This window comes from Moschus berezovskii, chromosome 21 (assembly GCF_049115385.1).
Source record: "Moschus berezovskii isolate FMDL1 chromosome 21, NW_MosBer_1.0, whole genome shotgun sequence".
Classification (NCBI taxonomy): Eukaryota; Metazoa; Chordata; class Mammalia; order Artiodactyla; family Moschidae; genus Moschus; species Moschus berezovskii.
In genome coordinates this window covers 1986683-2013523 of record NC_142480.1, presented here as the reverse complement: position 1 = coordinate 2013523, position 26841 = coordinate 1986683, and the positions used below count along the sequence as shown (strand labels likewise).

Sequence of the window (26841 nt, the reverse complement as noted above, 5' to 3'; positions counted from 1 at the left end):
CGCTAGCTGGCCAGTTACATTGGAGAATCGTGAAGCTTGCCCAGATGTCCGCGCTTGTGATCAGGGTTGATTCCGTGCTTTGCTCCTCAGAGGTTCTGGACAGAGGAAAAGCTGTGCAGGGCTCCAGGTTCCTGGGGATATTTCTGTCCTGTCCTGGGGGGGAGTTTGGGGAGCGAGTTTTACTTGGGCATAAGTCAGTTAAGGCTTTGTTTGCTCGGTGAGACCCCAGGACGTGCCTGTTGTGTGCCTGGCACTCTGCGTGCAGCACTGGTGGCCACTCGGCCAGTTCTGGGTCCCTGCAGCTGGTGTGCCCGTGCGTGCGTGCATGCGTGTGCGTCTGGTTGTGCTCAGCCTCACAGCCACGCGCTCAGCATAGTGGTCACTGTTGATGTCAACATTTCAGATGCAGAATTACTGGTCCTATTAAAAACACTTAAAAATCACCCTTCCTGTTAGTCCTTTTAGCTTTTAAAGCTAAGGTGACTTTCTGTTTGAGTTCATCCATAGTGGCAGTAAGCAATGCAGTATTTTACAACTATCCATAATTTAAGTTTAGGTTGTAGGTAATTTGTAGGATATATTAAGTATCTTAAAGGTGTCAAATCGAAGAAAAAAGTAAATATATGTACAAATCACTATGTTTTGTGAAAGTCCAAAACCATGAAATTTGTTTTAAATTTTGGTTTCTAGGCAGAGAAACTCTAGCCTCAGTTTTACTTATAAAAGGTTATTTGTGTTTTCTTAGATTTAATATGGAAGCATCTGTGAAACATATAGTCTGTTCATGCGTTTAATCTCAGTAGGGAGCCTTGCGGGTCCTCTTTGATGCCGTTGCTCAGGGCTGCATTTATGGGCCTGCGGGCAGCACTGGCAGGGCCTCTCGGCTCGGGGAGGCGCCAGGCTTGAGAAAGGGAGGCTCTGAGGACGTCGAGGTTTATCTGTGGCACTCCGAGACAGGCTTTTTGCCGAGGAAGACGCAGAGAAACGGTGACTTTATCTAAGGGGTGCAGAATACAGTCTGTCTGGGGCATCTGTGTTGGGAACTGGGTGAGCTGCAGGCCTGCTCCCGGTCAGGGGCGGCCCGGGCCCGTGCTGACAGTCCTGTGCTGACTCACATGCTGGCGGTTTGTCCTTGCATGTCCGCCGGGCCGGTGCAGCATGAAGCGAGCCAGTTCCCTGAATGTCCTTAACGTGGGTGGCAAGGCGGCCGAAGACCATTTCCAAGTAAGGAGCCCCACCCCGCTTTAGCATCCTTCGCCTTCCTGACCATGCAGGCGGGGCCTCGGCTCCGCACAGTCTCAGCACAGCCTGTCAGCGTTTAGCCTTCCTGATCCCAGAAAAGGAGACATCGGGACGACGTCCTCACAGTCGGCACGGACTTAACTATTGAACTGTGGGAGTGCTTGCTTTGGGAACATTCTCAGCATATAAATGGTCTTCAAAATGTTGATTGACGATTAAAAGCTGCATGGTGAAGTCATGACGAAACTTGACCAGTTGTTAATGTGTATTATTAATTTATGATTTTAACCTCCAGCGGTGCCGGGGTGTATAACTAATATAACGTGTGGCTAAGCTGCTCAGTGTTTATAAATTACCTGAAACTTTACTAAGATGAATACAGTCACTTTGTCACCTGTCCAGGTCTCACCCGAACCGGCTATCTTTGCATTTAATACCGTTGGCATCCCCCTCTCCGTCAGACGTGGCCTCTCTGTCTTCCGTGTGGGGCCGGGCCCCTGGCCCTCCTGTGACCTGGGGCGGGCAGCTGCCCCCTGGACCAGGCGTCCTGGGCACTGCACATGGCTCCCAGTGCCTCAGTCCCCCTGCTGACCGTGATGTCCTTAGGCGGTGGAGGGCCAGCTGGTGTGCTGACCCCCGCTCCCCGAGCACCCGGGGTGACTGTACAGGCCTCTGGTCAGGGGCTGCATGGGGCCTGGACGATGCGTGCCTGGTAAGGACGGTGAAGGAAAGTCCCTTTGTTTTCAGAAGGTCGGGAGTTGACACAGCCCTTTCGCCCAGTTCTTGTTTCTTGCCCACGCACGTCTGAGCGGCAGGACTCCTGTGGCATGAGTCAGCGCCGAGACCTTGGGAGGCCGGCGTCCGTGAGGCGCTGGGAGAGTGACCTCTCTGCGTGCTCTGTCACGCGGGAACGAAGGCGCTGTCTGGCGGGCTCGAGGGCTCCGAGTGCCAGGCCCCCGGGTGAGGCAGTGCTAAGTTAAGCCCCGAGGCTAACGCGCAGAGCCCCTCAGGGCTTGGCCCTGGTCCCCCCCCTTCAGGGGCCGCCTCCTTTCCTGAGTCCTGTTAAGTTCTGCAGCCCTCATGCCCATGAGCCGCCACAGCCGACGGTGAGGCCACTGCCTGCTGACCCCGCCCGGCTCTGGAACCTCAGCTGTCGTGCTGGTCAAGGCTGTTCACAGAGACGGGAGCAGTAAACACACTGGAGAACGGGACTCGGTGACCAGGGGCTGCGGGCAGCCCCCGCCCCTGCCCGCGTCGCAGTCCCTCCGCAGCCCACGCCCCTCCTGGGCCCTGTGCCCCGGGTGCGTGGCGATGCGGGTTTTCCTTTTAAAAGCTCTTCTTTGTCGGCTTAAGTAACAAAGGGTGGTTCTGACACAAGCATTTTCAAATCAGTCCTGAGATTGGTTCGCTGAGGGTGACTCCAGGTGGCGCCCAATGAGCCCGGGGCGCATGCAGGCTGAGGAGGGTCTCGGCGGGGGGGGGGCGTCCTGGTGCCGTCAGGTTCCAGGCCTCGTTCATTTTCCTGTTGATCAATCAGGTGGAGGGTGTCCCAGCAAAGGCGCTCGCAGCCTCCTTTCCCTCGCGAGCTGCTCCGGGTCGGGTGCTGTGACTGCCTGGGGCTCTCCCCAGAGGGAGCCCGTGCTGCCTGTGTCCTTGACCCCAGCGGGGGGGTGGGGAGGCAGCGGCCCCCTGGGGTCTTGTCACAGCGAGGTGGGGCACTAACTTGGGTCGTTTCTCTAATTGAGGAACGGACCACCCCTGCACAGGGGCCTGCTTGTGCGTGCTGCGTGTGCGTGCTGCTGCATCCTTGGGGCCGGGGGGCCTCCAGGCTGGGGCTCCTGACGCCCCGTGTGCTGCAGCTGCTCAGGGGTCAGGGTGTTCTGAGTGCTCCCCAGAGGTGGTGGAAAGGAAGGGCGAGGGCGAGCAGAGCCGTGTCCCCACATGGGCACTGTGGCCCTTTCAGGTGCCCACTTAGGTCGGGGGGTGATGTGTCTGTCCCCTCACAGCCCAGAGGGGGCCACGGCATGGTCCCAGCTCCTGCCTCCACTGTGTTCATGTTTTCTTCCAGCCGCAGAGCTGGTTCAGGACGTGTGAAACCCACCCAGGTTGCCTTAGTGACCGTGGTCTCTGGAAAAACAAAGGGCTTTCGGAAACAGCGAGCCTGGGGCTGAGGACAGGATGCGCCCAGCTGGTGGACACAGACCGCCTCTGCAGGGCCCTTGGTTGACCCTGGCCTGGCATGGAGCCCGCTGGCCGCTTTCCTGAGGGTGTGGTTCCCTTTGCAAGGCTGTGTGGGGACAGTGTTTGGGTGAGCGGGGCGGGGCTGCTAACAGCCGGCCTGTTCAGCGGGGGGCGCCCTGCTCCGGTCTTTGAGGGGAGCCCGGTGAAATGCTCAGAAGGCAGTGGGGGGCCCTCCCGCCCTCCTTTCCTGGTGAGGGGACCCTTGGGACCAGCACCCATTTCTACATCCTGACAAGTCAGACTCTCCCAGACTGTGGAAGATCTGAGCGTCCGCAGGACTGTGAGGGCAGGGGTGTGTCGGGGCGAAGGTCGGGGGACCCGGGCCTTCTGGCCGCCTGCCCCTCCCCCGGGCACTGCAGGGATACAGCTGGTTATTTTCTGAAACTTAAAAGTACTCCTCTGTCGGGCCAGAAGACTGCTAGGAATAGCACGTCCCATCATGGGGAAGTAGCAGCCTCCCTGAGGAGGTTTACAGTGTGCAGCTCTCGTTGGATTTTATACGAGTTCCTGGGAAGGCCTGCTACGTCTGTGTGGAGCCAGCCTCTGAAGGGTTTCTATTTGCGCTTGTGTTCGAGCGATGTAGTGATCCTGGGGTTTCTGGACACTAAAGCGGAACTTAGCGCCAGCCCAGGTGAACTTCAAGTCAGTGCAGGCGCTGGGCAGACGCACCCTCCGTGGAGTCCCCAAAACAGACGCGCATGCCGGGGACATGGGTGGTTCACGCAGTGGTGTTGCGCCGGCAGATCCTAGGGCGTGGGCGGCTGAGGGCTGGGGACAGGCGGGCAGGCTCTCCTTCCTGAGACACGGAGAGGAAACCCCACTGCAGAGCCCCATGGCCTGTGGTGGTGGCCCCCCCCAGGATGCCCATCAGCTGGGCGGGTGTTTGGGCCCCCGAGGGCGCATGTGAGTGCGTGGGCACCGGTCCGCACCTCTGCAGCATGGGTCGGCCAGTATTCCGACTGGGGAGGCCGTTCTTTTCTCACTGTGGGTGTGACTTGCCTAGGAAATCATTGGAACTGTTTAATTACAAAAATAAACTTTTATTTCCTATTGTAAAGTCTCTGTGCTTTGCAGAAAGGCTCTTCTGTCAAACTCCAACCCTGAAAGCAGCTTTTCCTATTTAACACTCGCTGCTCAGTCTTTTAGGGTCACAGGCTACTTTGAAAACATGATGAAAGCTGGAAATGGATCATCCTGTCCTAGAACCACACACAACAGACATAGTGCTGACGGCCAGGGCTGGCGGCCCACCCTGTGAGCCCATGGGGCGGGCCCGTGGTCGGCCTGCCCCGGGGCCCGAGCAGAGTGGTGGTGAGAGTGGCCGTCGGGTGGGGGAGCCCTCAGCAGAGAGCCAGTGCTGCTGAGGGCCCGGGGTGGCGGGCGCCCTCACCCGGTGCATGGTGGTCCACAGCTGCTGGGCCAGCTGCCTGGCGGAGGTGGGCAGAGGCATGGCAACAGTGGACGAGGGTGACTCAGCCCTTCTGGAACTGGGCCAGCGTGTCCTCGGTGATTGCGGGGCCTTGTGCTTCCACACCGCATGGACGTGGCCGGGCTGAGCAGAGGGCTCGTGTTCTGTGCAGAAGCGCCGGCCGTGGTGGGGGAGCAGGATCTGGGCAGGAGTTCCTGCTGGAGTGAACCTCCCTGTCCCCAACAAGGCCAGGATCGAGGTCCCAGCTGCTGTGGCACACCGGGGCCGGCTGCCCTTGTAGACGAGTCCTCATGGGCCCAGAGGGGTTTCTGCAGATGGGCCGAGCTGGCTCCTGAAGCGGGGGCAGCTTTCCCCCCCCCGTGGGGGGTCCTGGACCCTGTGGTCAGCCGCACGCAGTCCCAGGCGTCCCCCGCACGCCCTCGGCGGTGATTGTGTAGGAGCAGGATGAGGGCGGCAGGTGGGGGGCAAAGACCACCCTGAGGGTGCGGCCAGGCGGAGCGAGAGGCGCCTCCTCGGGGCGCTGCCGGTCAGCCAGCAGCCTCACGAGCAGCTGGTTGGCCCAGGTTATTCCCAGGGCTGGGGACACCCTGAGACGGGAAACACTGCCATGTGTCACCTGTGGAACCAGCACCTCCCACCCCAACTCTGTCCTCAGGGTGTCACTCACCCTGGCGGCCCAGCCACTGAATCCTGCTCCTCCACAGCCTCCGTCACCTGGAGGGTGCAGAGCGGTCAGTGATGGGACCCCGCCGGCCCAGCCTCCCGGGGGGCTGGGGGGAGGCCCACCTGGTTGACACACAGCACAGGGCTCCGGAAGGCACAGCTCAGCCGCCGCAGCTTGGCCCCCAGCGCCAGCAGATGCTGGGCCCTAAGGGCCAGGGCCGCCCTGTCGAACTCACAGCGGAAAGGGGCTGCCACGGAGTCGATGACCACCAGGCGGGCCATGCCCCGTGCCAGCAACACCGGCACCTTCTCGCTCACGCACTGCAGCAGGGTGTCCTGGGGGCCAGGAGGCCCGTCAGTGCCTGCTCAGAGCCCCCCAGTCCACCCTGCCCTGCTCCTCTCCCCTCCCAGGGCCGTCACAGGCCAGGCCTGTCCCCGTCCATGGCCCCGAGCCAGGCACTGCCGCTTGCACCCAGCAGCATCACCAAGGCTGACCTGTCGCCACCCCGGCTGCCCACACCCAGCCAGTGGGGCGCGGCGCGGGGCCTGACCATCCTGCGTCCGGCGTACAGACCCCCGGGCTGGGCCCGGCGATGCTCCAGGGTGCCAAGCGGGCCCTTAGCACTGTGTCGGGCTCAGCCATCCTCGGGGGCCCCCCCACTAGGACCCCCAGGAGCTGCCCGTGCCCGCACCCCCCCGAGTGAGATCCGTCCTGTGCTTCGCCCGCAGGGCACCGCTGGCAGAGCCCCTCTCCGTGGACAACGACAGCAGCAGCAGCGGCCTGGACGACGCCAGCCTGAGCGTGAGTCCCGTCAACAGGGGTGCAGGGTCGAGACTGCCCAGGGTGGCCGGGCGTGGAGACCGCGTCTCCCGGGAGGTGGAGGGGGCCTGGGCCCGAGGCCATCTGTGCAGGGGTGGGTGTTGGGCCCTGGTCCCGGGCGGGCACAGGGCGGGGGATCTGCCTGAGCCGCTGCCAGGCGCAGCCCCACGGGCAGGGGCCCGGACCCCAGCCCTGACCTGCCGCCCCCTCTGCAGTGAGTTGGCCGTGGAGGAGTCCGGCCTGAGCTGCCGTGCGTGCCCCAAGGGCCTGGTGACGCCGTGAAGGTCATGAGGCTGGAGGGCCTGGGGCAGCGCCCGCAGAGCTGACCGACACCTCTGTCCCAGCGCCCTGACTCCCCCACGCCTCACACCGCGGGGCCCCAGGACGGCCCGTGTGCCCGCAACCTGCCCAGCCTGGGCCGCTGCTCTGTCACTACCCTGGGCTACGTGTGATCATGTACTTTACTGTAAATTTCTAAAAATTAAACTTCGTATGTCTTACCCTTTACTTGACATTCTTTCTATAGCAACCTTTAAGTGGGGAAGGGCGCAGGTAGGGGCACGCTGCTCTGCTCGCCACCGCCCAGCTCCCTTCTGAGCCCTCCATCTCGTTATTCAGCCGCAGATGACAACCCCAGCTGGCCGCCCGCCCCCTCCCCGGGCATGGCTTCCAGACGTGGTGGTGTCCTGGCAGCCCCGCCCGGCGGCTGGCAGTCTGAGGGGGCTTGTCTGGCTGGGGTCCCAGGGCTGCAGCAAGGGGCCTTCCCCCCTTCAGAGGAATAGAACCCCACTCGACTCCGGCTGGGGCAGCGGGACCCATTCTGCGGGCAGCAGGCATCTCTGCGGCCCGGTGAACAGGAGCCAGAGGCACTTGCTCGGTGGGGACGCGGGGACTTGCCCGGGGGCAGGAGTTGGTGTGTCTCCTCGGGACCAAGGTTGGCAGAAACACACAGGACGGCCAGTTCATCCCAAGTCCAGGCACCGGATAACGCTGGCCTGAGTGGGACCCATGGACCCCAGGCTGTGACGCTCTGCAGGCGGGCACGGGGCCTGACTGTGGTTCTGGGCTTCATGTGCACGGCCCGGCTGACTTCCCCTCAGACACTCACCACGTCGGCTGCGTGCTCGATGAAGATCTGGTGGCCAAACTTGATCTTGGAGATCACGTGCCCTGGGACGTCTGCCCGCAGGTGCTGCTGCTGGGCGATGAGCTGCTGCAGACGGCGGCTAGGGAAGGCGTCCTCCGTGCACACGTACACAGCCCCTGGGAGGCGCGGCGCAGTCAGCGGCTGGCTCACGACTCCCTTCCTGCGCTGCCCTGTGCGTCTTCCCTCTGACCCAGGACAGGGTTGGCCGGCACCTGCCTCCCACCTCGCCAATGGGATGTCACCCTGGGGGTCTTCCCCTGGGCTGTCTCAGGTGGGAGTGGGTGGTGTTCTCAGGGGCCTGCGCTTTTGGAAACACCCCCTCCTGCTGACATGGGGAGCCCCTCCCAGGCCCCGTGGAAACAGGCCCTCCTGCAGACACGGGGGGCCCCTCCTGGGCCCTGTGCAAACACCCCCTCATGCAGACATGGGGAGCCCCTCCCAGGCCCCATGGAAACAGGCCCTCCTGCTGACACAGGGGCCCCACCCAGGCGCCGTGGAGCAGATCCCACTGTGAGGCTTTTCCCGCAGTTCTAGGCTACGTGGAGGGAACAGTCTTTGCTGTGCCTGGAAAAGCCAGTTAACAAAACACTGGCAACACATCACCGGGGCCTGAACCCCCTCCAGAAGATCCAGCCCGAGTCCCGCAGCTGGAAAGAACCAGGGGCCACAGGTACCCACAGAGGTCCCAGGATAGTTCAGTGGGAAACAGTAGTCTTTTTAAGAAATGTCACTGGGATAGACGGACAGACACACCCCCGTACAAAAGGACGAAATCAGACTTGGACCTCACACCACACGTGAAAACTGAGTCACGATGGGTCAACTACAAGAGCCCAAACCACAGCACTTTCAAGAGAAAACGCAGGCACAAACCCTAGACCTCGGGTTAGGCAGTGGATCCTTAACTACGACGCAGAAAGCCTAAGTGAGAAAGGCCCAGTAAGCGGGACATCATCAAAGTGAAGAACAGCTTCAAAAGTCCATCAAGAAAGTGAGGAGACAACTTCGAGGAAGAAAAATACTGCGAGCTGTGTATCCGTTAAGAGTCTTGTGTCCAGATGACACACAGATCATTTAGATCAGTTCCGTCATAGAAAGACAGATAACCCAAGGGTCCAGATGGGCAGAAGACAGGAAGAGACCCTGCTCCAAAGACACGCGGGTGACGGCAGCTCGTGGCGAGACGCTCAGCACCACTGCTCACGAGGGGCACGTGGCTGGGGCCAGAGTGACGATGCGCCCACGCTGGGTCAGAGGGACAAGGGCCAGCTTGGATGCGGGGCCTGGGGACCTCCTGCAGCCTTCCTGGGGAGGGAGACGGTGCAGCGGCTGCTGAGAACAGTCTGGAACCACGGAGCTACCACGAGACCCAGCATCACCCCTAGGTCCCCCCGAGCCACGTGCCAGCAAGGTGTGGACAACCCATGTGACCGTCGGCGGGTGGAAGGGTAGTAACTAAGTCAGGGGCTTCCCTGGTGGGTCAGAGCCCACCTGCCAGCACTGGGGACACAGGTTCAAGCCCTGGTCCAGGAAGACCCCACGTGCCCTGTGCTCTGGAGGCCCTGAGCTGCCGCTGCCATGCCCGAGAACCACAGCTGAGAAAGCCCTGGGCCACGTGGGCCGAGCCCAAATGCCGTGTGCCCAAAGCTGTGTGCTTGCAGCCCGCGCTCCACGGCAACATGCCGCCATGGCCAGAGGCCCCCACGCCGCAGTGAAGACGGGCCCCTGCTCGCCACAGCTTGACAAAGTCTGCCCGTCTGTGAGCGCACGACCCGCTGTGACCTGGTCCTGCTCCCACAGAACTTCAGACGGGGGCGGGGTGAGGAGCCAGGAGAGCCGCCCTGAGCGGTCAGGGCTGCCTGCGCGCCCCGTGTCCTGGGTCATCCCGGGCAGCTGGCCTGTGTGCTCCCCACGTGGCCGAGCCCCGGTCCCCGCACGGCACCTGCGCACATCCAGAGGGGAGTACCACGCCTTCCAAAATTAGGGCTTTCAGATCTGATTCGGGGAGGCTGCTTTCCCAGCAAGATGTCCAACAGACCCACGTTTAATGTGGTCATGGCGGCCGTGGGCCAGGCCCCTGTGGGGGACGCCCATTATACAGGCACCCCAGGCCAGCTCGTCCCCGCGGGCAGGCCCCAGGCTCTGCGCTCAGACTGCAGGGGACCCCTCTGGGTGTGAAAAGATGGGAAACGTGGGAAACGGCCCCCTGGGACCAGCAGGTCGGGACCCCTATCCCCTGCACTCACCAGCCCCCAGGCCTCCGTGGCGCCGCGGAAGCTGTACAGCCAGGCAGAGCTGCAGTGCCAGTTGGGTCTTCCCGGCGGAGCTATGTCCGGCCAGCTCGGTGATGCCGTCCAGGGGCAGCCCGCCGCGGAGCAGTGCGTCCAGCACGGGGCAGCCCAGGCTCAGGCGCTGGTGCTGCTCAGGGAACAGCCCCTCCTGACGGAGCAGGTGCAGCGCTGGGGGTGGCGGCGGGGGCGGGGGGAAGCAGGTGAGCCCAGGCCTGCCCAGGCCCCCACTCCCCACGCCAGGGCCCCAGCCCCGCGGGCTCCCCGCCCAGGCCCCCCACGCCCCACGCCAGGGCCCCAGCACCTGTGCACATGCCATGTCCCCGCAGGAGCAAGGCAGCTGCCCTCAGCAGGAGCTGCACGTCGGGGCTGGAGAGGTGGGTCCGTCTCTGCAGATCTGGCCCAGAAAGATGCAGGACCTCCTTCACTGACCTGAGTTTGGCTGAAATCACAGAACCAGTCGCAGGATGCGGTCAGACGCGGTGCCGCGGCGACAGTGACACAGGGACAGCGGGTGACCGCCAGCTCTGGGGGCCCAGTGGGCCCACCTGCTCCCTGAAGCTGCACGGACCCTGGGAGACAGGTCAGGGAGGAAGGGGCCTGTCCCCAGGGCGGGGAGCAGCGGCCCCCGGACACATCTCCCGAGACAGGCCTGTGTGTGCATTGCCAGGGAGGAGCCGCAGGGAGGGACCCAGATGAACATCCACTGTGCCCGCCCGCGGATGGCCAGGGAGTGAAGAGGGAGAGTCAGCTCGCTGGCGGCACCATAGGGGGTTTATGGCGTGAGAGGCCCGAGAGCTGGTGTTTGGGAGGAAAGGGAGTAACTCTGAGCTTAGATCAGTGTATTATTTTTAAACTACTAGAAAAAAGGAAGGGCTAATGATACATCCAGTCGATTCAGAAAAAGGCAAAACAGAGCACACACAGAGCAAAGGACAAATAGCACAGCGTAAGGGAGCGTGAAAGCCGGCTTTCCCAGAACGGCCTCAGATACACACGCCGAAGGCTGCAGTTAGAGATGCTCTCTGCTGATCAAAGGGAAAGATGGAGCCTCAGGAGGGAAGAGCAGCCCAGCCCCACACACTCGGGGCTCCTGTCCACGGTCCACCAGTGCTCAGCACCTAATGGCACAGCATCCTCACAGCCATCCGGGGGACGGGAGACGGAGGGGGTGCGGGGAGCAGCTGGGCAGTGGAGGGGTTGGTACAGCCTGGGGACAGATGCGCCCAGACGCCAGCAGACTGGAAGGGCCGGCCAGCTCCTCGAGGCCTGGCAGACAGCCTGCGAAGTGTGGGAATAACTGGAAGGCACAGGAAACGCACCCATGAAAGCGCTACGGGGAAAACCAAAGATGGTCGAGAAAGGAAACGGTCATGAGCCCAGGGTCTGTGAGAGCCGTGACGTCCCGGTGACAACTCTGACGGCTGACGTGGCCCAGACTGTGTCCCACTGAGGGGGCGTGAGGAAGCCAGCTCTCACCCCCGAGACGGAGGCCTGTGATGAGCCGTAAGCCAGACCCAGCCAACGGCAGCAGCAGCAGTCAGAAACCCAGCTGTGGATACAAACACACTGCTGAAAGGCTCACGAGGCCCGTTTCACTTCGGACACTGTATGTGCTGCTTCAGTGAAAATAAACATTAAAAAAGCCTTTCAGTTAAACGCACACCCGGCACAGGCCAGCAACAGGGCGTCGTCCTGGGCCAGGAGGCAAAGGGTTCCCAAGGCTCAGACAGGCCACCCTGTAAACTGTTCTCCATAAAGTGCGCACAAGTGCAGGGCCACACTTTGCCACAATCACGTCACATAAACATCAGCAAACACACCTTTCTTAACTGCAGCGATGATTCTGGGATTCAGGTCGAGCCGATCCAAATCCATTTCTTCAGTGGGGGCAACCAGAGACGGATGACTGGCCTGGGACACGAGTTCCGACACGCCGGCTGCCCCCTTGAGCGGCCTGGGAGGCGAGTGCAGCGGAGTCACCAAGCCTGGGGGCGACTCCCCACCGTCCCAGGGACAGCGCTGAGATCAGCCCCAGGCTCTTCTCTCCAGCAACTCAGAAGCCCTGGTGTGTGTTTCAGGAACCCCTGAGCATCCCCCCCGAAGGTCAGCCTGCTTCATCCGCTTCAGGAAGGTGAGAAGCGGGCTTGTGTCCAGCCCTGGCCCTCCCTGACCTACCTCTCTGGGGCGTGGGTGCTGGGCTCACCCGAGCGGGGCCCACGCTGCACTCCCTGGGGTACACTCCCTCCGAGTGCTTCTCCGTGGGGATCTGGATGGAGAGAGCGGGAAGGCGAGTGGTGAATCCCTTGGGCGCCCGGGAGGTCGGAACCGCCGTGACTGCCGAGCCGTTCCAACAAAGGACAGTGGACACCTTGCCTACCTGGCCTGCAGCTTGCCCTGGCCCCCGACCCAGGGCAGCGTGGCGGCCAGGGTGGCAGCGGGACGGCCATGCCAGGCTGTGGCCACTCGGCTGAGGCTGGGCCTGGCGGCCAGCAGCAGCAGCAGGAAGGCCCGTGCCCCAGGGCTCCCGACACCGAGGCGGGCGGCACAGTGTGGACTCAGCCTTCTGCACAGACACTGCTGACCCTGATGGTATGGGGTTGTCCCCAAAGCTTTGAGAGACAGGCCACCCGCCCCCTCATACAGTCTGGTCAGGAGCGAGGGCCTGGCTGCTCAGCACCCATCAGCCGTCGTGGGGTGGCCCCAGGCCCTTAGAGGCAGTTCTGGGAGCAGGAGGTCCAGATTCTGAATGACTCTGGGAGAGAAGCCTATGCGGGGACTCGGCCGGGAAGTGCCTGGATGAAAAACCCGCGATCCTGAGAGCAGCTAGACACACGGAGGAGAGTCAGCAGTGAGCAACCACGGGGCCTTGAGCCCAAGTAGAGTGCCCGCTGACAGAGCATCTGCTGGTACCTGACACGGGCCTGGGAGCCCGACCGAGAGCCCCGGGAAGGGCCCGGGTGAAGCCTCCAGGGACAAGTGTGTGCCCCGCAGCACCCAGCGTGGGCACGGGCGGGCCTGGGCAGCTCCCAGGAGCGTCGCATGCAGGGGTCTCAGGGAACAATTAACAGCAGGTGCTGGTGCTGAGCGAGCGTGAAAGTATGTGAACCTCTGGGCCAAACAAGAGACTCCTCCCCAGGTGGAATCACGCTAGTGTGTCTCTGAGGCTCTCAGGGGGCCCAAGGACTTCTGTGCTGCCAAAACAGGCTGGGACGGGCCCACCCCCACTCTGGGGACAACACTCAGGTTCCTGGCAGCTTTAACTGATTCACACTGAGGACTCAGTGGGAGAAGGAGGGAAGATCTTTGTGAACTGATGCACTCAGGGCCTCTCTCACTCTACCGGGTAACAGATGGGAGGAGCCAGGGAGGAGCCCTGGGGAAGGACGCCGGCCAAATCCCCAGACACTGAAACCTGTTATTCTTTCTCTGAATTCAGGTCAAAGGATCAATACATACAGCTCCAAGCTGTTGCTCTAAAATCATCAAAGGTAGAGGGCTGACATTTACCAGTCTCTTCCAAGTGTGTGACAGGTATGAACGTCACAACAGAATATCACAACCCCTGTGTTGCTGGCGAGAAAACAGAAGCACAGAGTGGTTAAGCAACAAGCTTCAGGTCAGACAGCCAGCAACTGGGTGGCCTGGGATGCACGTCCAGGCCTGGGCTCTAAGCCCCTGACCCCGCGTTTGCACTGCCCATCTGTTAACAACTCCAAATGGAACTGTTTGGACCGCAGAACTCGGTCATCCAGAAGCTGACCTGCCTGAGGGTGTCCAGCTCCCTTCCAAGACGTTTCCTTTCTTTTCCTGCTCCCCTCCTTCCCTTCCCAGAAAGGGCGCCAATGAGCACGCCTTCATCCCAGGGCTGCTGGACGGAGCTTTCACCGGACCCCGTGGGCGGCCACACAGGTCCTCCCCGGCCTAGGCCAGCACCGTGGTTTCTCCAGAGCCGGCCAGCCTGGACGTCGGGCCCGCTTCCTTCGCAGGACCCACTTGCTCCTCTGGGGACCTCTCCTCTTTTCAGCCCCTGCGGCTTTGAGCACTCACTCCGCATCCCCCCGGCCTGCGTGTCCAGCGGGCCCCGGCCCGGGCCGTCCCGATGGACCAGCGGACGCTGCAGCCGCACCCTGCCGCCCACGCGCACCTGCGCTCCCCACCTGGCGCGCTCTGAGCCCGACCCCACCCTCCGCGCCCCGCCCCGCGACCCCGCCGCGGACGCACAGCGCCCCGGGACCGAGGCCCTCCGTCCCAGCCCTGCCCGGCATTCGCCCGGCCCCCTCCCAGCCCCGGGACCCGCCGGGGGCCCTGGCTCCGCGGTCCCTCCTGCCCGTCCGCGGCTGCGCACCGCCGATCGGGGCCCTGCGGAGGTCCAGCCGGCCCCGCCGCGAATCCCGGCAGCAGGACCGCGCGGGCGCCCAGCCCGACCCTGCCCGCGCCCCAGCGGTCTCGGCGCCCGAGGCCGCACAGGCCTCCGGCCGCCCGGGACCGCAGCGGCCGCCCCGCGTCCTCACCTCGCGCGCGCTCTGCACGCTCCTTCGCGCCGCCCCACCCCTTGCTGCCTCCTCCTCCAATGAGTGCAGGGCGCCCTGTGCCGGATGCGCCAATCAGAAGAGAAGCGGAGCCCACGTCGCCAACTGACTGGCCAATCCGAAGTCTCAGTCGCCCCGAGGGGGCGGGGCGTGTCTGGGCGGGTCCTCGCTAACCATTGGTGGTCGGCCGTAGAGGGGCGGAGGAGGCGCCCTTGCGTCGATTGGAGCACGCGGCGGCGGGGCGGATCCCGGGCGCCGATTGGTCCTCGCTCTGGGCCTGGCGTGGCGACTGGACGCGGGCGCTGTCAGCCACGCTGGCGGGGCGGGGCTCCCGGGGGGCTCGGGCCGGGCTGCGGGCGGCGGGCCGCGGGCGAGCGCTCCGGCGGCGTCATGTCCTCCGAGGTGGCCGCGCGCCGCGACGCCAAGAAGCTGGTGCGCTCCCCCAGCGGCCTGCGCATGGTGCCTGAGCACCGCGCCGACGGCAGCCCCTTCGGCCTGGAGGAGCCGCCGTGGGTCCCGGACAAGGAGGTAGGTCGCGGCCGCCCGCCAGCCCCGGGACCCCGGCCGCCGCCCCGGCCCTCCTGGCGTCCGCGCCCGCTCCCCGGGCCCGCCCGGCCTCCCGGGCGGTGCGCCCCGCCCTCGGCTCCCCGCGTCCCCGGCCGCCCTCCCTGGCGGACCCCCGGCTCCACCCCCGCCGGGCGCTCCGCCTGCCCTTTTCGCGGGTGCGCGGCCCCCCGCTCCGACATCCCTCCGGGACCCCGCCCGGGCCCTGCCCGCTGCGCCGTGGTCTGTGGACCGGCCGCCGCCCGCGGGTCGAGCTGCTGGACGGGAACTTTTCTGACAGTTGCCGGCCGCTCCCCGCGCGGGGACCGGGGCGGGGCCAGCGTTTCTCTGCGATCGGCGCTCCGGCAGGGCCCTCGCCGTGGCCTGCGCTGCTGGGGGGTGCGGGGTGCGAGCGCGCGTCGCCGGGGGGCCGTCTGCAGGGCGTCCTCCCCGGGGAGGCGCACCTGCTCCCGGCGGGGCGGGGCGGCACCTTGTGCCCTTGTGTGCTGCGCTCAGGAGTTTGGATCGGATCCCGTAAGCCAGTGGCTCTCGGCTGGCGGAGAAGCCTGGTGCGTTCCTGTCCATCTGAGCGTCTAGGAGACGGGAAAAGACCACGCTTTGGGAACAAGCTTTAAGTTACAGCCCCTCGAGTTCTAGCTGACCGCTTTTCCTCCCCGCCCCGGGAATCGCGGCGGCAGGTTTTCCGCAGGGAAGGGTGGGGAGGTACGGGAGGAATGCGATTGGGTGTTTTCCAGGCACCGGAGCGCTCAGAAGCTGGGGAGGGGCGCTGGCCCGCGGGGAGGACGGGGGCAGGGTGCACTCCCGCCCCCTGGTCGCCGAGCCCGGCCCGCGCTGCTCCGAGAGGGCAGGGCGTTGGGCGGGGCCGCGGCGGCCCCCCTCATGGGCTTCTTGTCGCCCCAGTTGTGGTCTCCCTTTTCCGCGTTTGTCCTCCGGGCGCTTGCAGTCTCTGAACTCACGGAATGTGCTTCTCCTGACACGGCCTCTTCCGTTAGTGCTGCTGAAAGGTGGTTAAAGAACGAAAACGGTAACATCACAGCTCTCGTTCTCTAAGCCAGCGCGCCTCTGGGAGCTCGTTCAGCTGAGTCGGTGAGGGAGCCTGGCAGGTGTCATTACGGCTCAGAGGGAAGTCACAGCAGCACCGCCTGGCCTGGGAGGCGGCAGCTGAAGGGGCCGAGGTCCAGCCCGGTTGATCGTCTCCACCGTGAGGGGTGGAACCAGGACGGGCCAGTCCCGGGGCCCACAGCATCTCCACCCCCTCAGCCCAGGCCAGCGTGTCAGCCTTTTCTGGTGTTGTCCCCGAGGGCCATTTTAGACATTTCTTCCCCCAACTGATCCCCGTGAAATGCTCCCAGCAAGAACCGTGTGTGAGTGGAAGCTGCCTGGACACCCTGCACTTTCGCTCTTCAGTTCCCTCTGGGGCCCCTCTGTCTGTCTTCGGGGTCCCTTGTTTTTTCCTGAAATGACTGCCTCGCTGTTTCCCTGCCTTGGGTGTCCTCTCTGAGCAGTAGGGTGTCGGGGCCCGGCCTGGGGTCTGCGGGCTCCCAGAAGAGGTGGAAGAGTCAGGCAGAAGTGCTGTCGCCCTCGGCACTCCCTCCCCAGTGGAAGTTTCTCGTGCTGGAAGGCTGGCGGGGTGCCCTCCAGAAACACACCCCAGTTTGCCGTCTCAGCAGCCAAAGAAGGCGGAGGGAGCTCTGAGGAGGGGAGGAGGCCTCCCAGTGGCCGTGACCCAAGTTTGAGGAAGTGCGTGTTGACATGTACTGGGCAGGGGCCGCGTCTGCAGTGGCGGAGGGGAGTGTGCTGGCGGAGAGCTCAGGCTGGGAGAGTCGGATGGAGTCTGGTTAATCTGATCTGGGATGACTCGGGGGAGGTGGGGGTTCCCCTGCGGCCCTCCCGGCTCAGCGGTGCTCAGCCCACCCTGTGCTTCCGGGGCCACAATCCCGGTATGTGTGTGGTTTGGAACGGGCAGGGGAGGGTGTAGGGAGGGCATGGCGGGGGGGGGGACATGCCGTCCCCCGCTTCACCTGCCCCCACTTGGCTGTGCGGGGACGAGTGTCCGGTCGTGTGTGGAGCCGCCGGCGCCCGTCGTTCCTCGGGGGTCTGTTGGCTTGGTGCTCGGCTCTGTGTGCCGCCTTGGTACCTCGGGCCCACGGGGACGTCCCTTATCGATGTCAGAACATTATCTGTGACTCCTGGCTTCTCAGAGGGGTTCCTGCCCCCAGGAATAACGGACTCGCTCTTCTGTGTGCCTTCAGAGCTCGTCAGGTTGGGGGGCAGTGGTGGGACATGGAGGGCGCGGCAGGAGGCCTGGGCCTCGCTCGGGCCTTGTGTGAGTGCAGCTGTGTGTCCCCCGGCGAGGAGAGTGTCCGGGTGTGCGGCCATCAGACTGTTGTGGCCTGTGCATACGCGCCCTTTCCTGCCGTCCTGGGTGGTGCATGTTGCAGCGGTGACGGCGGCTCTGTGCTGCTGTTTGGCTGTCAGTTCAGTTCAGTCGCGTCCGACTCTGTGACCCTGTGAACGGCAGCACACCAGGCCTCCCTGTCCATCGCCGACTCCCGGAGTTCACTCAAACTCACGTCCATCGAGTCGGTGATGCCATCCAACCATCTCATCCTCTGTCGTCCCCTTCTCCTCCCGCCCCCGATCCTTCCCAGCATGAGGGTCTTTTCAAATGAGTCAGTTCTTTCCATCAGGTGGCCAAAGTATTGGAGTTTCAGCTTCAGCATCAGTCCTTCCAATGAATATTCAGGACTGATTGCCTTTAGGATGGACTGGTTGGATCTCCTTGCAGTCCAAGGGACTCTCAAGGGTCTTCTCCAACACCACAGTTCAAAAGCATCAATTCTTTGGTGCTCAGCTTTCTTTATGGTCCAACCCTCACATCCATATGTGACTACTGGAAAAACCATCAGTTCAGTTCAGTTCAGTTCAGTCGCTCAGTCGTGTCCGACTCTCCGCGACCCCATGAATCACAGCACGCCAGGCCTCCCTGTCCATCACCAACTCCCGAGTCCACAGAGTCGGTGATGCCATCCAGCCATCTCATTCTCCGTCGTCCCCTTCTCCTCCCGCCCCCAACCTTTCCCAGCATCAGAGTCTTTTCCAGTGAGTCAACTCGTCGCATGAGGTGGCCAAAGTATTGGAGTTTCAGCTTTAGCATCAGTCCCTCCAATGAACATCCAGGATTGATCTCCTCTAGAATGGACTGGTTGGATCTCCTTGCAGTATAAGGGACTCTCAAGAGTCTTCTCCAACACCACAGTTCAAAAGCATCGATTCTTCAGCGGTCAGCCTTCTTCACAGTCCCAACTCTCACATCCATACATGACCACGGGAAAAACCATTGCCTTGACTAGACGGACCTTGGTTGGCAAAGTAATGTCTCTGCTTTTTAATATACTATCAAGGTTGGTCATAACTTTCCTTCCAAGGAGCAAGCGTCTTTTAATTTCATGGCTGCAATCAGCATCTGCAGTGATTTTGGAGCCCAAAAAAACAAAGTCTGACACTGTTTCCACTGTTTTTCCATCTATTTCCCATGAAGTGATGGGACCAGATGCCATGATCTTTGTTTTCTGAGTGTTGAGCTTCAAGCCAACCTTTTCACTCTCCTCTTTCACTTTCATCAAGAGGCTTTTGAGTTCCTCTTCACTTTCTGCCATAAGGGTAGTGTCATCTGCATATCTGAGGTTATTGATATTTCTCCCGGCAATCTTGATTCCAGCTTGTGCTTCTTCCAGCCCAGCGTTCCTCATGATGTACTCTGCATATAAGTTAAATAAGCAAGGTGACAATATACAACCTTGACGTACACCTTTTCCTATTTGGAACCAGTCTGTTGTTCCATGTCCAGTTCTAACAGTTGCTTCCTGACCTGCATACAGGTTTCTCAAGAGGCAGGTCAGGTGGTCTGGTATTCCCATCTCTTTCAGAATGTTCCACAGTTTATTGTGATCGACACAGTCAAAGGCTTTGGCATAGTCAATAAAGCAGAAATAGATGTTTTTCTGAAACTCTCTTGCTTTCTCCATGATCCAGCGGATGTTGGCAATTTGATCTCTGGTGCCTCTGCCTTTTCTAAAACCTGCTTGAACATCTGGGAGTTCACGGTTCACATATTGCTGAAGCCTGGCTTGGAGAATTTTCAGCATGACTTTACGAGCATGTGAGATGAATGCAATTGTGCGGTAGTTTGAGCATTCTTTGTCATTGCCTTTCTTTGGGATTGGAATGAAGACTGACCTTTTCCAGTTCTGTGGCCACTGCTGAGTTTTCCAAATCTGCTGGCATATTGAGTGCAGCACTTTCACAGCATCATCTTTCAAGATTTGAAATAGCTCAACTGGAATTCTATCACCTCCACTAGCTTTGTTTGTAGTGATGCTTTCTAAGGCCCACTTGACTTCACATTCCAAGATGTCTGGCTCTAGGTTAGTGATCACGTTATCGTGACTATCTTGGTCGTGAAGATCTTTTTTGTACAGTTCTTCTGTGTATTCCTGCCACCTCTTTTTAATATCTTCTGCTTCTGTTAGGTCCATACCATTTCTATCCTTTATCGAGCCCATCTTTGCATGAAATGTTCCCTTGGAATCTCTAATTTTCTTGAAGAGCTCTCTTGTTTTTCCTATTCTGTTGTTTTCCTCTATTTCTTTGCATTGATCACTGAGGAAGGCTTTCTTATCTCTCCTTGCTATTCTTTGGAACTCTGCATTCAGATGCTTATATCTTTCCTTTTCTCCTTTGCTTTTCGCCTCTCTTCTTTTCACAGCTATTTGTAAGGCCTCCTCAAACAGCCATTTCGCTCTTTTGCATTTCTTTTCCATGGGGATGGTCTTGGTCCCTGTCTCCTGTACAATGTCACGAACCTCCGTCCAGAGTTCATCAGGCACTCTATCAATCAGATCTAGTCCCTTAAATCTATTTCTCACTTCCACTGTATAATCATAAGGGATTTGATTGAGGTCATATCTGAATGGTCTAGTGGTTTTCCCTACTTTCTTCAATTTAAGTCTGAACTTCGCAATAAGGAGTTCATGATCTGAGCCACAGTCAACTCCTGGTCTTGTTTTCGCTAACTGTATACAGCTTCTCCATCTTTGGTTGCAAAGAATATAATCAATCTGATTTCGGTGTTGACCATCTGGTGATGTCCATGTGTAGAGTCTTCTCTTGTGTTGTTGGAAGAGGGTGTTTGGAAAAACCATAGCTTTGACTAAATGAACATTTGATGGCAAAGCAATGTCTCTGCTTTTTAATATGCTGTCTAGATTTGTCATAGCTTTTCTTCCAAGGAGCAAGCGTCTTTTAATTCCATGGCTGCAGTCATCATTTGCAGTGATTATTGAGCCCAGGAAAATAAAGTCTGACACTGTTTCCACTGTTTCCCCATCTATTTCCCATGAAGTGATGGGACCAGATGCCATGATCTTAGTTTTCTGAATGTTGAGTTTCAAACCAACTCTTTCCCTCTCCTCTTTTACTTTCATCAAGAGGCTCTTTAGTTCCTCTTCACTTTCTGCCATAAAGGTGGTGTCATCTGCATATTTGAGGTTATTAATATTTTTCCTGGCAATCTGGATTCCAGCTTGTGCTTCATCCTACCTGGCACTTCGCATGATGTACTTCTGCATATAAGTTAAATAAGCAGGGTGACAATATACAGCCTTGATGTACTCTTTTCCCGATTTGGAACCAGTCCATTGTTTGTGTCCGGAACCCTAACTGTTGCTTCCTGACCTGCACACAGGTTTCTCAGGAGGCAGGTCAGGTGTCTCATGTCCCATCTCTTGAAGAATTTTCCATAGTTTGTTGTGATTCACACAGTCAAAGGCTTTGGCGTAGTCAATAAAGCAGAGTATATGTTTTCTGGAACTCTCTTGCTTTTTCTATGATCCAACGGATGTTGGCAATTTGATCCCTGGTTCTTCTGACTTTTCTAAATCCAGCTTGAGCATCTGGAAGTTCCCGGTTCACGTGCTGCCGAAGCCTGGCTTGGAGGGTTCTGAGCGTGGCTCTGCTAGCGTGTGAGATGGTGCGGCTGTGCTGTGGGTGGAACCGGCAGTAGTGGTCCTGGCGTCAGGTGCTCTCAGAGGCAAACGGGGGACACAGGTGTGTCACACAAGACGCAAAGGTGGACTTGGGTGGGGAGAGATTATGTTCCAGAGCATCACTGTGACAGGGCTTCTCCATGGGGGGCGCGGCCCAGGCTGCAGGGAGCGGCGTGGGCGGGGCAGGCGGGGGGCAGCTGGTGTGAGCTGACGGTGGGTCAGGCGCGTCACCCCTGGACTGTCTCAGGGTTCCAGGGCCCGAAGGAAGGAGAGATTAATGAATGTTGCATCAAGTGAGGTTCGTGTGCACGTCGTTTTGGTCGATGAGAGGACAAGCAGGTCCGTGGGTCCCACCTGCAGCCCCCGTCCAGCTTGTGGAGGGTGGTTGGGATGTCTGTGCGTCTCCTCCAGGGCACGTGAGGAGGGGGCTCTTTGCAGGACACTTTCCGAGAACATTGCCCACGGGGTCCCCGTCTCTGGCCTCCGGGATCCCAGGTGGGTCCCTTGTGGTGGGGGGCCGGGGCCCCGCAGGCCTGCCCGCTCACTCAGGACCTGCCCACGCCCCCGTGGCTGGTGGGGCGCTCCTTCGGGAGGCGGTGTCCGCGCCTGGGCTCTGCAAGAGAGGCAAGGCCCGTCCTGGGAGGCGCCCCCCCCAGCCCCTGCCCCATGAACCGTGTTGTCAGATTCACCTCGACCCTGGGGCTGCTCCTCAGATTTCTCCGTGAGCTTGTTGTTTTAATATTTCATTGCTCCCTCAGCTAATTGACTTAAATCTTTGACATGGGTTTATTTTATATTTGTAGGAATTACGCTTTTACTCTTTAAAAATGGTTGCTTTTCAACAAAGATGCGTTAATCCGTGTAACTTTGAAACTTACCTTTATGATTTACTTCTTTTTGAGGAACCTGAGAAACACTGTCATGTGGGAGCCTGGCGTCTTGGAAGACTTCGTGGGGGCGGCGGTCCTTGGTCACTCTAGCCTCGGAGGGCGGGCGGGCGGCTGTCCTGAAGCTCCATTCTTTCTAGTTGCTTCTCTCTAAACGCTCCTTTCATCTCGCCAGTTTTTGTCTTCTGACTGTTGTGCTTTGAAGGGGCTGCCCAAGCACCCCCGGAGCCCGCTGGTCGCAGAGCCCGCCTTCTCCGAGCAGTCCTCCAGGGCCTCTGCGCTGGGCTGCGGGGTAGGGGCAGCCCGCAGCCCCCGAAGGCCTCCTCTGCTCCGGCCGGCTTCCTGCGGCCCTTTCTGGTTTCACCTCACTCACCCCCCACGTCATTCGAAGTCTCCTGCTTCGGCAGGGTGGGCGCCAGTCAGCTGCTGGCTTCCTGGGAACGGGTTGGGGCTGCTCGGCTTTGACCCCCGGCCCCCGCTCCGTCCTCTCGTGGGGACCCCTTACCACCAGCTCCCTCCCCCGTCTGTGGGGTGAGAGTCCTGGGGGGCAGCACAGGGGCCCCGAAGGTGGCTGGCGGCTCGTTATTGACCTGGTCGGGGGGGGGCAGCCCAGGGAGGATCCGGCAGTGGCCGCACGCCCGTGCACATGTGTGCGTCCGTGTGCACACGTGTGTGTCTCGGCTCACCGAGTGCTGTGGGCCCAGCTTCTCCCCTGAGCCCCCAGCCCCCGCCGGCCCTGGGGGTGCCGTGGGGAGAGGCCTGGTGTGTGTGGCCTCAGGGGCAGGCGTCTCCAGAACCTTTGGCCTCATGGGGGGGGGGCGGGCTGCTTTCCAGACCGTCTCCCCGGATGGTGGTCCCCCCACCCCAGGGCTTCTCCCTGGGTCCAGTCGGCTGCTCAGGGCGCAGTGCTGGGCCCCAGCCTGGGCTGGTGTCTGCTTCTGGTGTGGCTGGTCTCAGACCAGTTGTGAATTCTCGACTCCCCTGTCTTCACCCGTTACTCTCATTTTTTTATTTGATTCTATTTTCATGTCAAATCGTTCTCTTGATAATTTTAAAAGCTTCTTTTCTCTTATATAACCCCTAAGAAAATTACCTTGTTTAAAAATCTGTTTTCTGAATAACCTCATTGGTTTATTTAGATTAATACAAGATGTCTAGCTCATGTCAGTACTTTTCGGGGAGTGTATTTTACCTTCTGCTGTGGTCTTGGTTTAGAACTTGGTCTGTCAGTTGTTCAGATGTGAGGCTCCCAGCAAGGGGGGAGCAGGGTCAGCCTCCACGACTGCACCCTTGTCCAGTGGACTCTGCGGCAGGCAGATGTGTGAGGTCACGGGAGAGTGTGGCACACAGAGGCCCTGCCCCAGGTGGAGGCCTGCGTGCCAAACACGGAAGGTTCCGGAAGTTACCAGGAGAGGCAGTGGCGTGGCTGGTGGGGGCAGCAGCACTGGGATTCGCCAGCTCGTGCCCCAGGCGGGCAGACCCTGCAGGTGATTCTGGAGGGCCAGGCCGTGTCCCGGCGGGAAAGCTGCTGAAGAACAAAGAGAAAATAAGAAAGCATCAGTCACGGGGTCACATAAAGCCTAGACGGCTGCTCAGGGCAGGGCCACGGCGGCCTGCGGCAGGGGGCGTCTGCAGACTGGCCTCGCCCACCACCCTCCCCTGGAGAAGGTGCTGGACTCGGCTTTAGACCGACTGGGAACGGTGGGCCCGGCCCTGCCCTGAGTTGGGCCTGGGGGAGGGGTGGGGGTGTCAAGGTCAAGCCCTGCTTTGGGAGCAGGAGCACAGCCTGCCTGGGTTCTGGCTGCCCGGAGTGAAGCCAGGCAGAGGACGGCGGGTCGGCCCTGCTGGCCAGGACCGACTGGGGGCGGGCGGGTTAGGTGACGGTCATGCGGTCAGGGCTCCTGGCCCCCTGCCTGGTGGCGGCACTTCACCATCCCCGTCTTTGGGGTGAGCAGCTTTCCCACCGCGGAGGCCGGGCCTTGCCACGTGGGGACAGCCCGTCCCCACTGTCAGGTGACAGGTCTGGGTGCTCCTGTGGTTGTGGCTGGGTGACGACGTGGCCGTCTCCAGGCTGGGCCCTGGCCGATCCTGGGTGCCGGCGGCCGGCCGGGGCTCCCGGAGGAGCAGGCCGTGGGGCCTGACCCCCTGTCACCTTGTCTCCTAGTGCCCGAGGTGCATGCAGTGTGACACCAAGTTTGACTTTCTCACCAGGAAGGTGAGCCGGGCGGGGCGGGAGGGCGGCGCAGGTGCGGTGTGGGGGCGGGCCCCCTCCCCCGGGGGGCTCACGCCTGTCCCGCGTCCCCAGCACCACTGCCGCCGGTGCGGGAAGTGCTTCTGCGACAAGTGCTGCGGCCAGAAGGTGGCGCTGCGGCGCATGTGCTTCGTGGACCCCGTGCGGCAGTGCGCCGGGTGCGCGCCGGTGTCGCGGCGCGAGGCCGACTTCTACGACCGGCAGCTCAAGCTGCTGCTGAGCGGTGAGCGCCGGGGGCCGCGGTCGGTGGGTGGGACCCTGCCGGGTGTGGGGCCCCCCGCCCCGGGCCCCCCGGGACCTGGCAGCCCTCTCCCCCACCCCCGGCCCGCAGGCCCTCCTGGCAGCAGCGGGCCGGGCTGCCCTGCGGGTCCCCTGGGGGCGGTCGGCGCCCTACGATCCGGGCCGGGGGAGCCCCAGGCGGCGCGTCTGGCCCCCGGCATTGCACCCCGGCCCCGTCACGCCCTTCCCGCCGCCGCGTCGCCCCCTTCTGTCCTCCACGCGTGTCCGTGGCCTGGAGGGAGCGGCGCGGGGGCTGCCGCGTACTCACGTCTGGCCCCCTCCGCAGGAGCCACCTTCCTCGTGACTTTCGGGAACTCCGAGAAGCCGGACACGATGGTCTGCCGTCTTTCCAGCAACCAGAGGTGAGGGCGGGTGCTCCTCGCCTGGCGCTGGGCGCCCGGAGCCTCGGAGGGCCGTGGCACGGACGCCTCTGTCTGCCGCAGGTTCCTGCTTCTGGACGGGGACGCGGACGACCACCGCGAGGTGGAGGTGGCGCGCATCGCCGCCGTGCAGATGCTCACGGAGGGCCTCCCTCCCGGAGGTGGGCACGCGGGCCGGGGGCTGCGCGCGCGCGCGAGGGTGTGGCAGGCGGGGAGGTTCCCTGGACGTGCGCTGCGCGCCCTTCCGGCCCGCCTCGCGGCTGGCATCAGCCGGCTCCCCAGGGCCTGCCCCCCGGGGTCTGCGGAGACGGCTCTCCTCGGGGACCCCGGCCCGGCCCTCTGCCCTGAACCCCATCCTGGGCCTCGGGTCCGAGCGCGGAGGCTGACCCGAGCCCTGTCTCTGCCCTCTGACCGGCCTTGCCGTCCTCTTCTGCCCGCAGACACGCGCTCTCACGCCAGCCTCCCCGCCAGCCGGCCCGCCGCCGAAGGTCAGCGTGTCTGCGGGGCGTTGGGGGGCTCCCCGTGCGACACTCGGCCCGAGGCGGCCGAACCCTGAAGCCGTCTGTGCCCTGGGCTCGGCTGTTCTCTCCTGAGAGGGAGCCCTGCTCAGCGGCCAGTGTCCGCCGGGCCCGGTCGGGGGAGGATCGGGGCGCCGGTGGCGGCTTGCGAGCTCCGTGCGGCCGCTTCGGGGGCAGGTTCCCCGGCGAGCGGGGTCCCCTTGCGGCGGCTCCAGGAGCGCAGGCAGCCCTGCTCTGCCCCGTTCCTGGAACGGGTCAGTACCCAGAAGCGTGTTCCGGAGCCGGGGTGCGGGGGGCGGAGGAGGGCAGGGAGGGTCCCCGCGCCTGCACGGTCCACAGCAGGGTCGCCCACTTTCTGTCGAGGGTCGGGCTGAACGTCGGTTCGGAAAGCCCCCCTCCAGGAGCAGGTGGTGGGCAGAGCGCAGTGGGCTGCCCCAGAGCAGGGGTCGGGGTGCGGGGTGGTGCCCCTTCAGAGAGCCCGGGCGGGGAGAAGCCAGCTGACGCAGCTGGGACCGCAGCTTGTGAAAGCCTTGGAGACTCGGCACTTCGGGCTGGATTCTGAGCTGCGGGGACTGGCGTCAGGTGGTGGTCGCGCAGTCACCCCCAGAGACGGGCTTCCAGGAGCTCGTGTCCTGAGGTGGCCGTGGTTCCTCCACTTTGACCCTGGCGCTCAGCAGTGGGGGGGTTGTGAGGCCAGTAGGACAGGCGGGTGTAGCCTGGGGCAGGGTCTGCTTCCGCCACTGTGCCTTTCGTGGGGTCTCAGCCATGGGGCGCCAAGTGTTTGACCCGGGCCCTTGCCCGCCCTGTGAGCTCAGGGTCGGCCACCTGGCAGCCGCTGCCCTGACACAGGCCCCACCGAGAGGCCAGCTGTGAGGCCAGCATCAGGGTCAGGGAGGGGGCGCCTGGGGCCGCTGCTTTGGGACGGCCGGCACCCTGGTGCTCAAGGCCGCTCGGGGTGTCCTTACCTTGTTCCCACCCCAGGAGGCAACGCGAGGGCCACAGGCATGACCCTGCAGTACACGGCCCCGGGGGCGGAGGGGCTGACGCAGCTGACGCTGACGGCCAGCGAGGACGCCGATGGCAGTAGGAGGCAGGCGACGGCGTGGCTGGCGGCCATGCACAAGGTACCTCCTGCTCCGCGCTCTCTCGCCCCCTGCCCAGCCGAGGTGCCTCCACCCGCCTCAGCCAGGCACACGCCTCTCTTTCTGGTCACCTTGCAGGCGGCCAAGCTCCTCTACGAGTCTCGGGACCAGTAACCACATGGGCTGTGCTCCCTGTGAGACACTCATGGGGCAGCAGCCCCTGCTCGCGGGCGCACAGGCACGACTAACCCTGCAAGCGCTGGAGACGTGGCCAAGCCTTCGGAGCCTGCCTAGTGCAATATGTAACGCTCGAGACCATTCGCGCTTTAGAACTTGTCTGTCACTTGTTGATACCTAACTGTGGTGGGGAGAGGCTGAGCTACACTACTGCTAATACTCTCTATAGACCTTGTTTTTACAAGTGGCCACGTTTTCTAGAAGGTTCTGGTCCCCTGATGTTCACTGGTTCTT

The 26841-nt window shown here is 61.8% G+C and overlaps 3 protein-coding genes across 24 annotated transcripts in view; 2 read left to right on the top strand and 1 right to left on the bottom strand.

Annotated features, from left to right (window-relative positions):
- The window catches only part of KLC1 (kinesin light chain 1), a 62916-nt gene extending 56016 nt beyond the window's left edge, over positions 1-6900 (top strand). For 6 of the 15 annotated variants that reach the window (XM_055418628.2, XM_055418621.2, XM_055418624.2 and 3 more), the window contains 2 exons: positions 6305-6377; positions 6611-6900. In XM_055418628.2, coding sequence (XP_055274603.2) covers positions 6305-6377; positions 6611-6639 — 102 coding nt within the window. In that variant the 3' untranslated portion in view covers positions 6640-6900. Of the gene's footprint in view, positions 1-1157; positions 1494-6304; positions 6378-6610 lie in introns of those variants that run through there. The other 9 variants (XR_008684882.2, XR_008684881.2, XR_008684880.2 and 6 more) reach the window with 3 other exon arrangements.
- On the bottom strand, positions 5147-14371 carry XRCC3 (X-ray repair cross complementing 3). Of its 6 annotated transcripts, none has more exons than XM_055418633.2 (9): positions 14345-14371; positions 12009-12099; positions 11654-11787; positions 10135-10272; positions 9789-10001; positions 7504-7658; positions 5699-5911; positions 5580-5626; positions 5147-5499 (listed from the first exon to the last, which is right to left on the bottom strand). In XM_055418633.2, the coding sequence occupies exons 3-9, from the start codon at positions 11706-11708 to the stop codon at positions 5295-5297; spliced, it is 1026 nt and encodes a 341-aa protein (XP_055274608.2). In that variant the 5' UTR covers positions 11709-11787; positions 12009-12099; positions 14345-14371; the 3' UTR covers positions 5147-5294. The 6 variants fall into 6 exon arrangements, with proteins under 6 accessions (XP_055274608.2, XP_055274606.2, XP_055274604.2 ...); XM_055418631.2 differs by lacking the exon at positions 14345-14371 and adding an exon at positions 12211-14010; XM_055418629.2 differs by lacking the exon at positions 14345-14371 and having other exon boundaries at positions 12009-14010.
- A 310-nt stretch (positions 14372-14681) lies between these two features.
- Positions 14682-26797, top strand: ZFYVE21 (zinc finger FYVE-type containing 21). 3 transcript variants are annotated; one of them, XM_055418638.2, is made up of 8 exons: positions 14683-14890; positions 24025-24075; positions 24166-24334; positions 24677-24752; positions 24834-24931; positions 25211-25258; positions 26270-26412; positions 26509-26797. In XM_055418638.2, the coding sequence occupies exons 1-8, from the start codon at positions 14753-14755 to the stop codon at positions 26542-26544; spliced, it is 759 nt and encodes a 252-aa protein (XP_055274613.2). In that variant the 5' UTR covers positions 14683-14752; the 3' UTR covers positions 26545-26797. The 3 variants fall into 3 exon arrangements, with proteins under 3 accessions (XP_055274614.2, XP_055274613.2, XP_088685951.1); XM_088829825.1 differs by lacking the exon at positions 14683-14890 and adding an exon at positions 15550-15950; XM_055418639.2 differs by lacking the exon at positions 25211-25258 and having other exon boundaries at positions 14682-14890.
- The last annotated feature ends 44 nt before the right edge of the window (positions 26798-26841 follow it).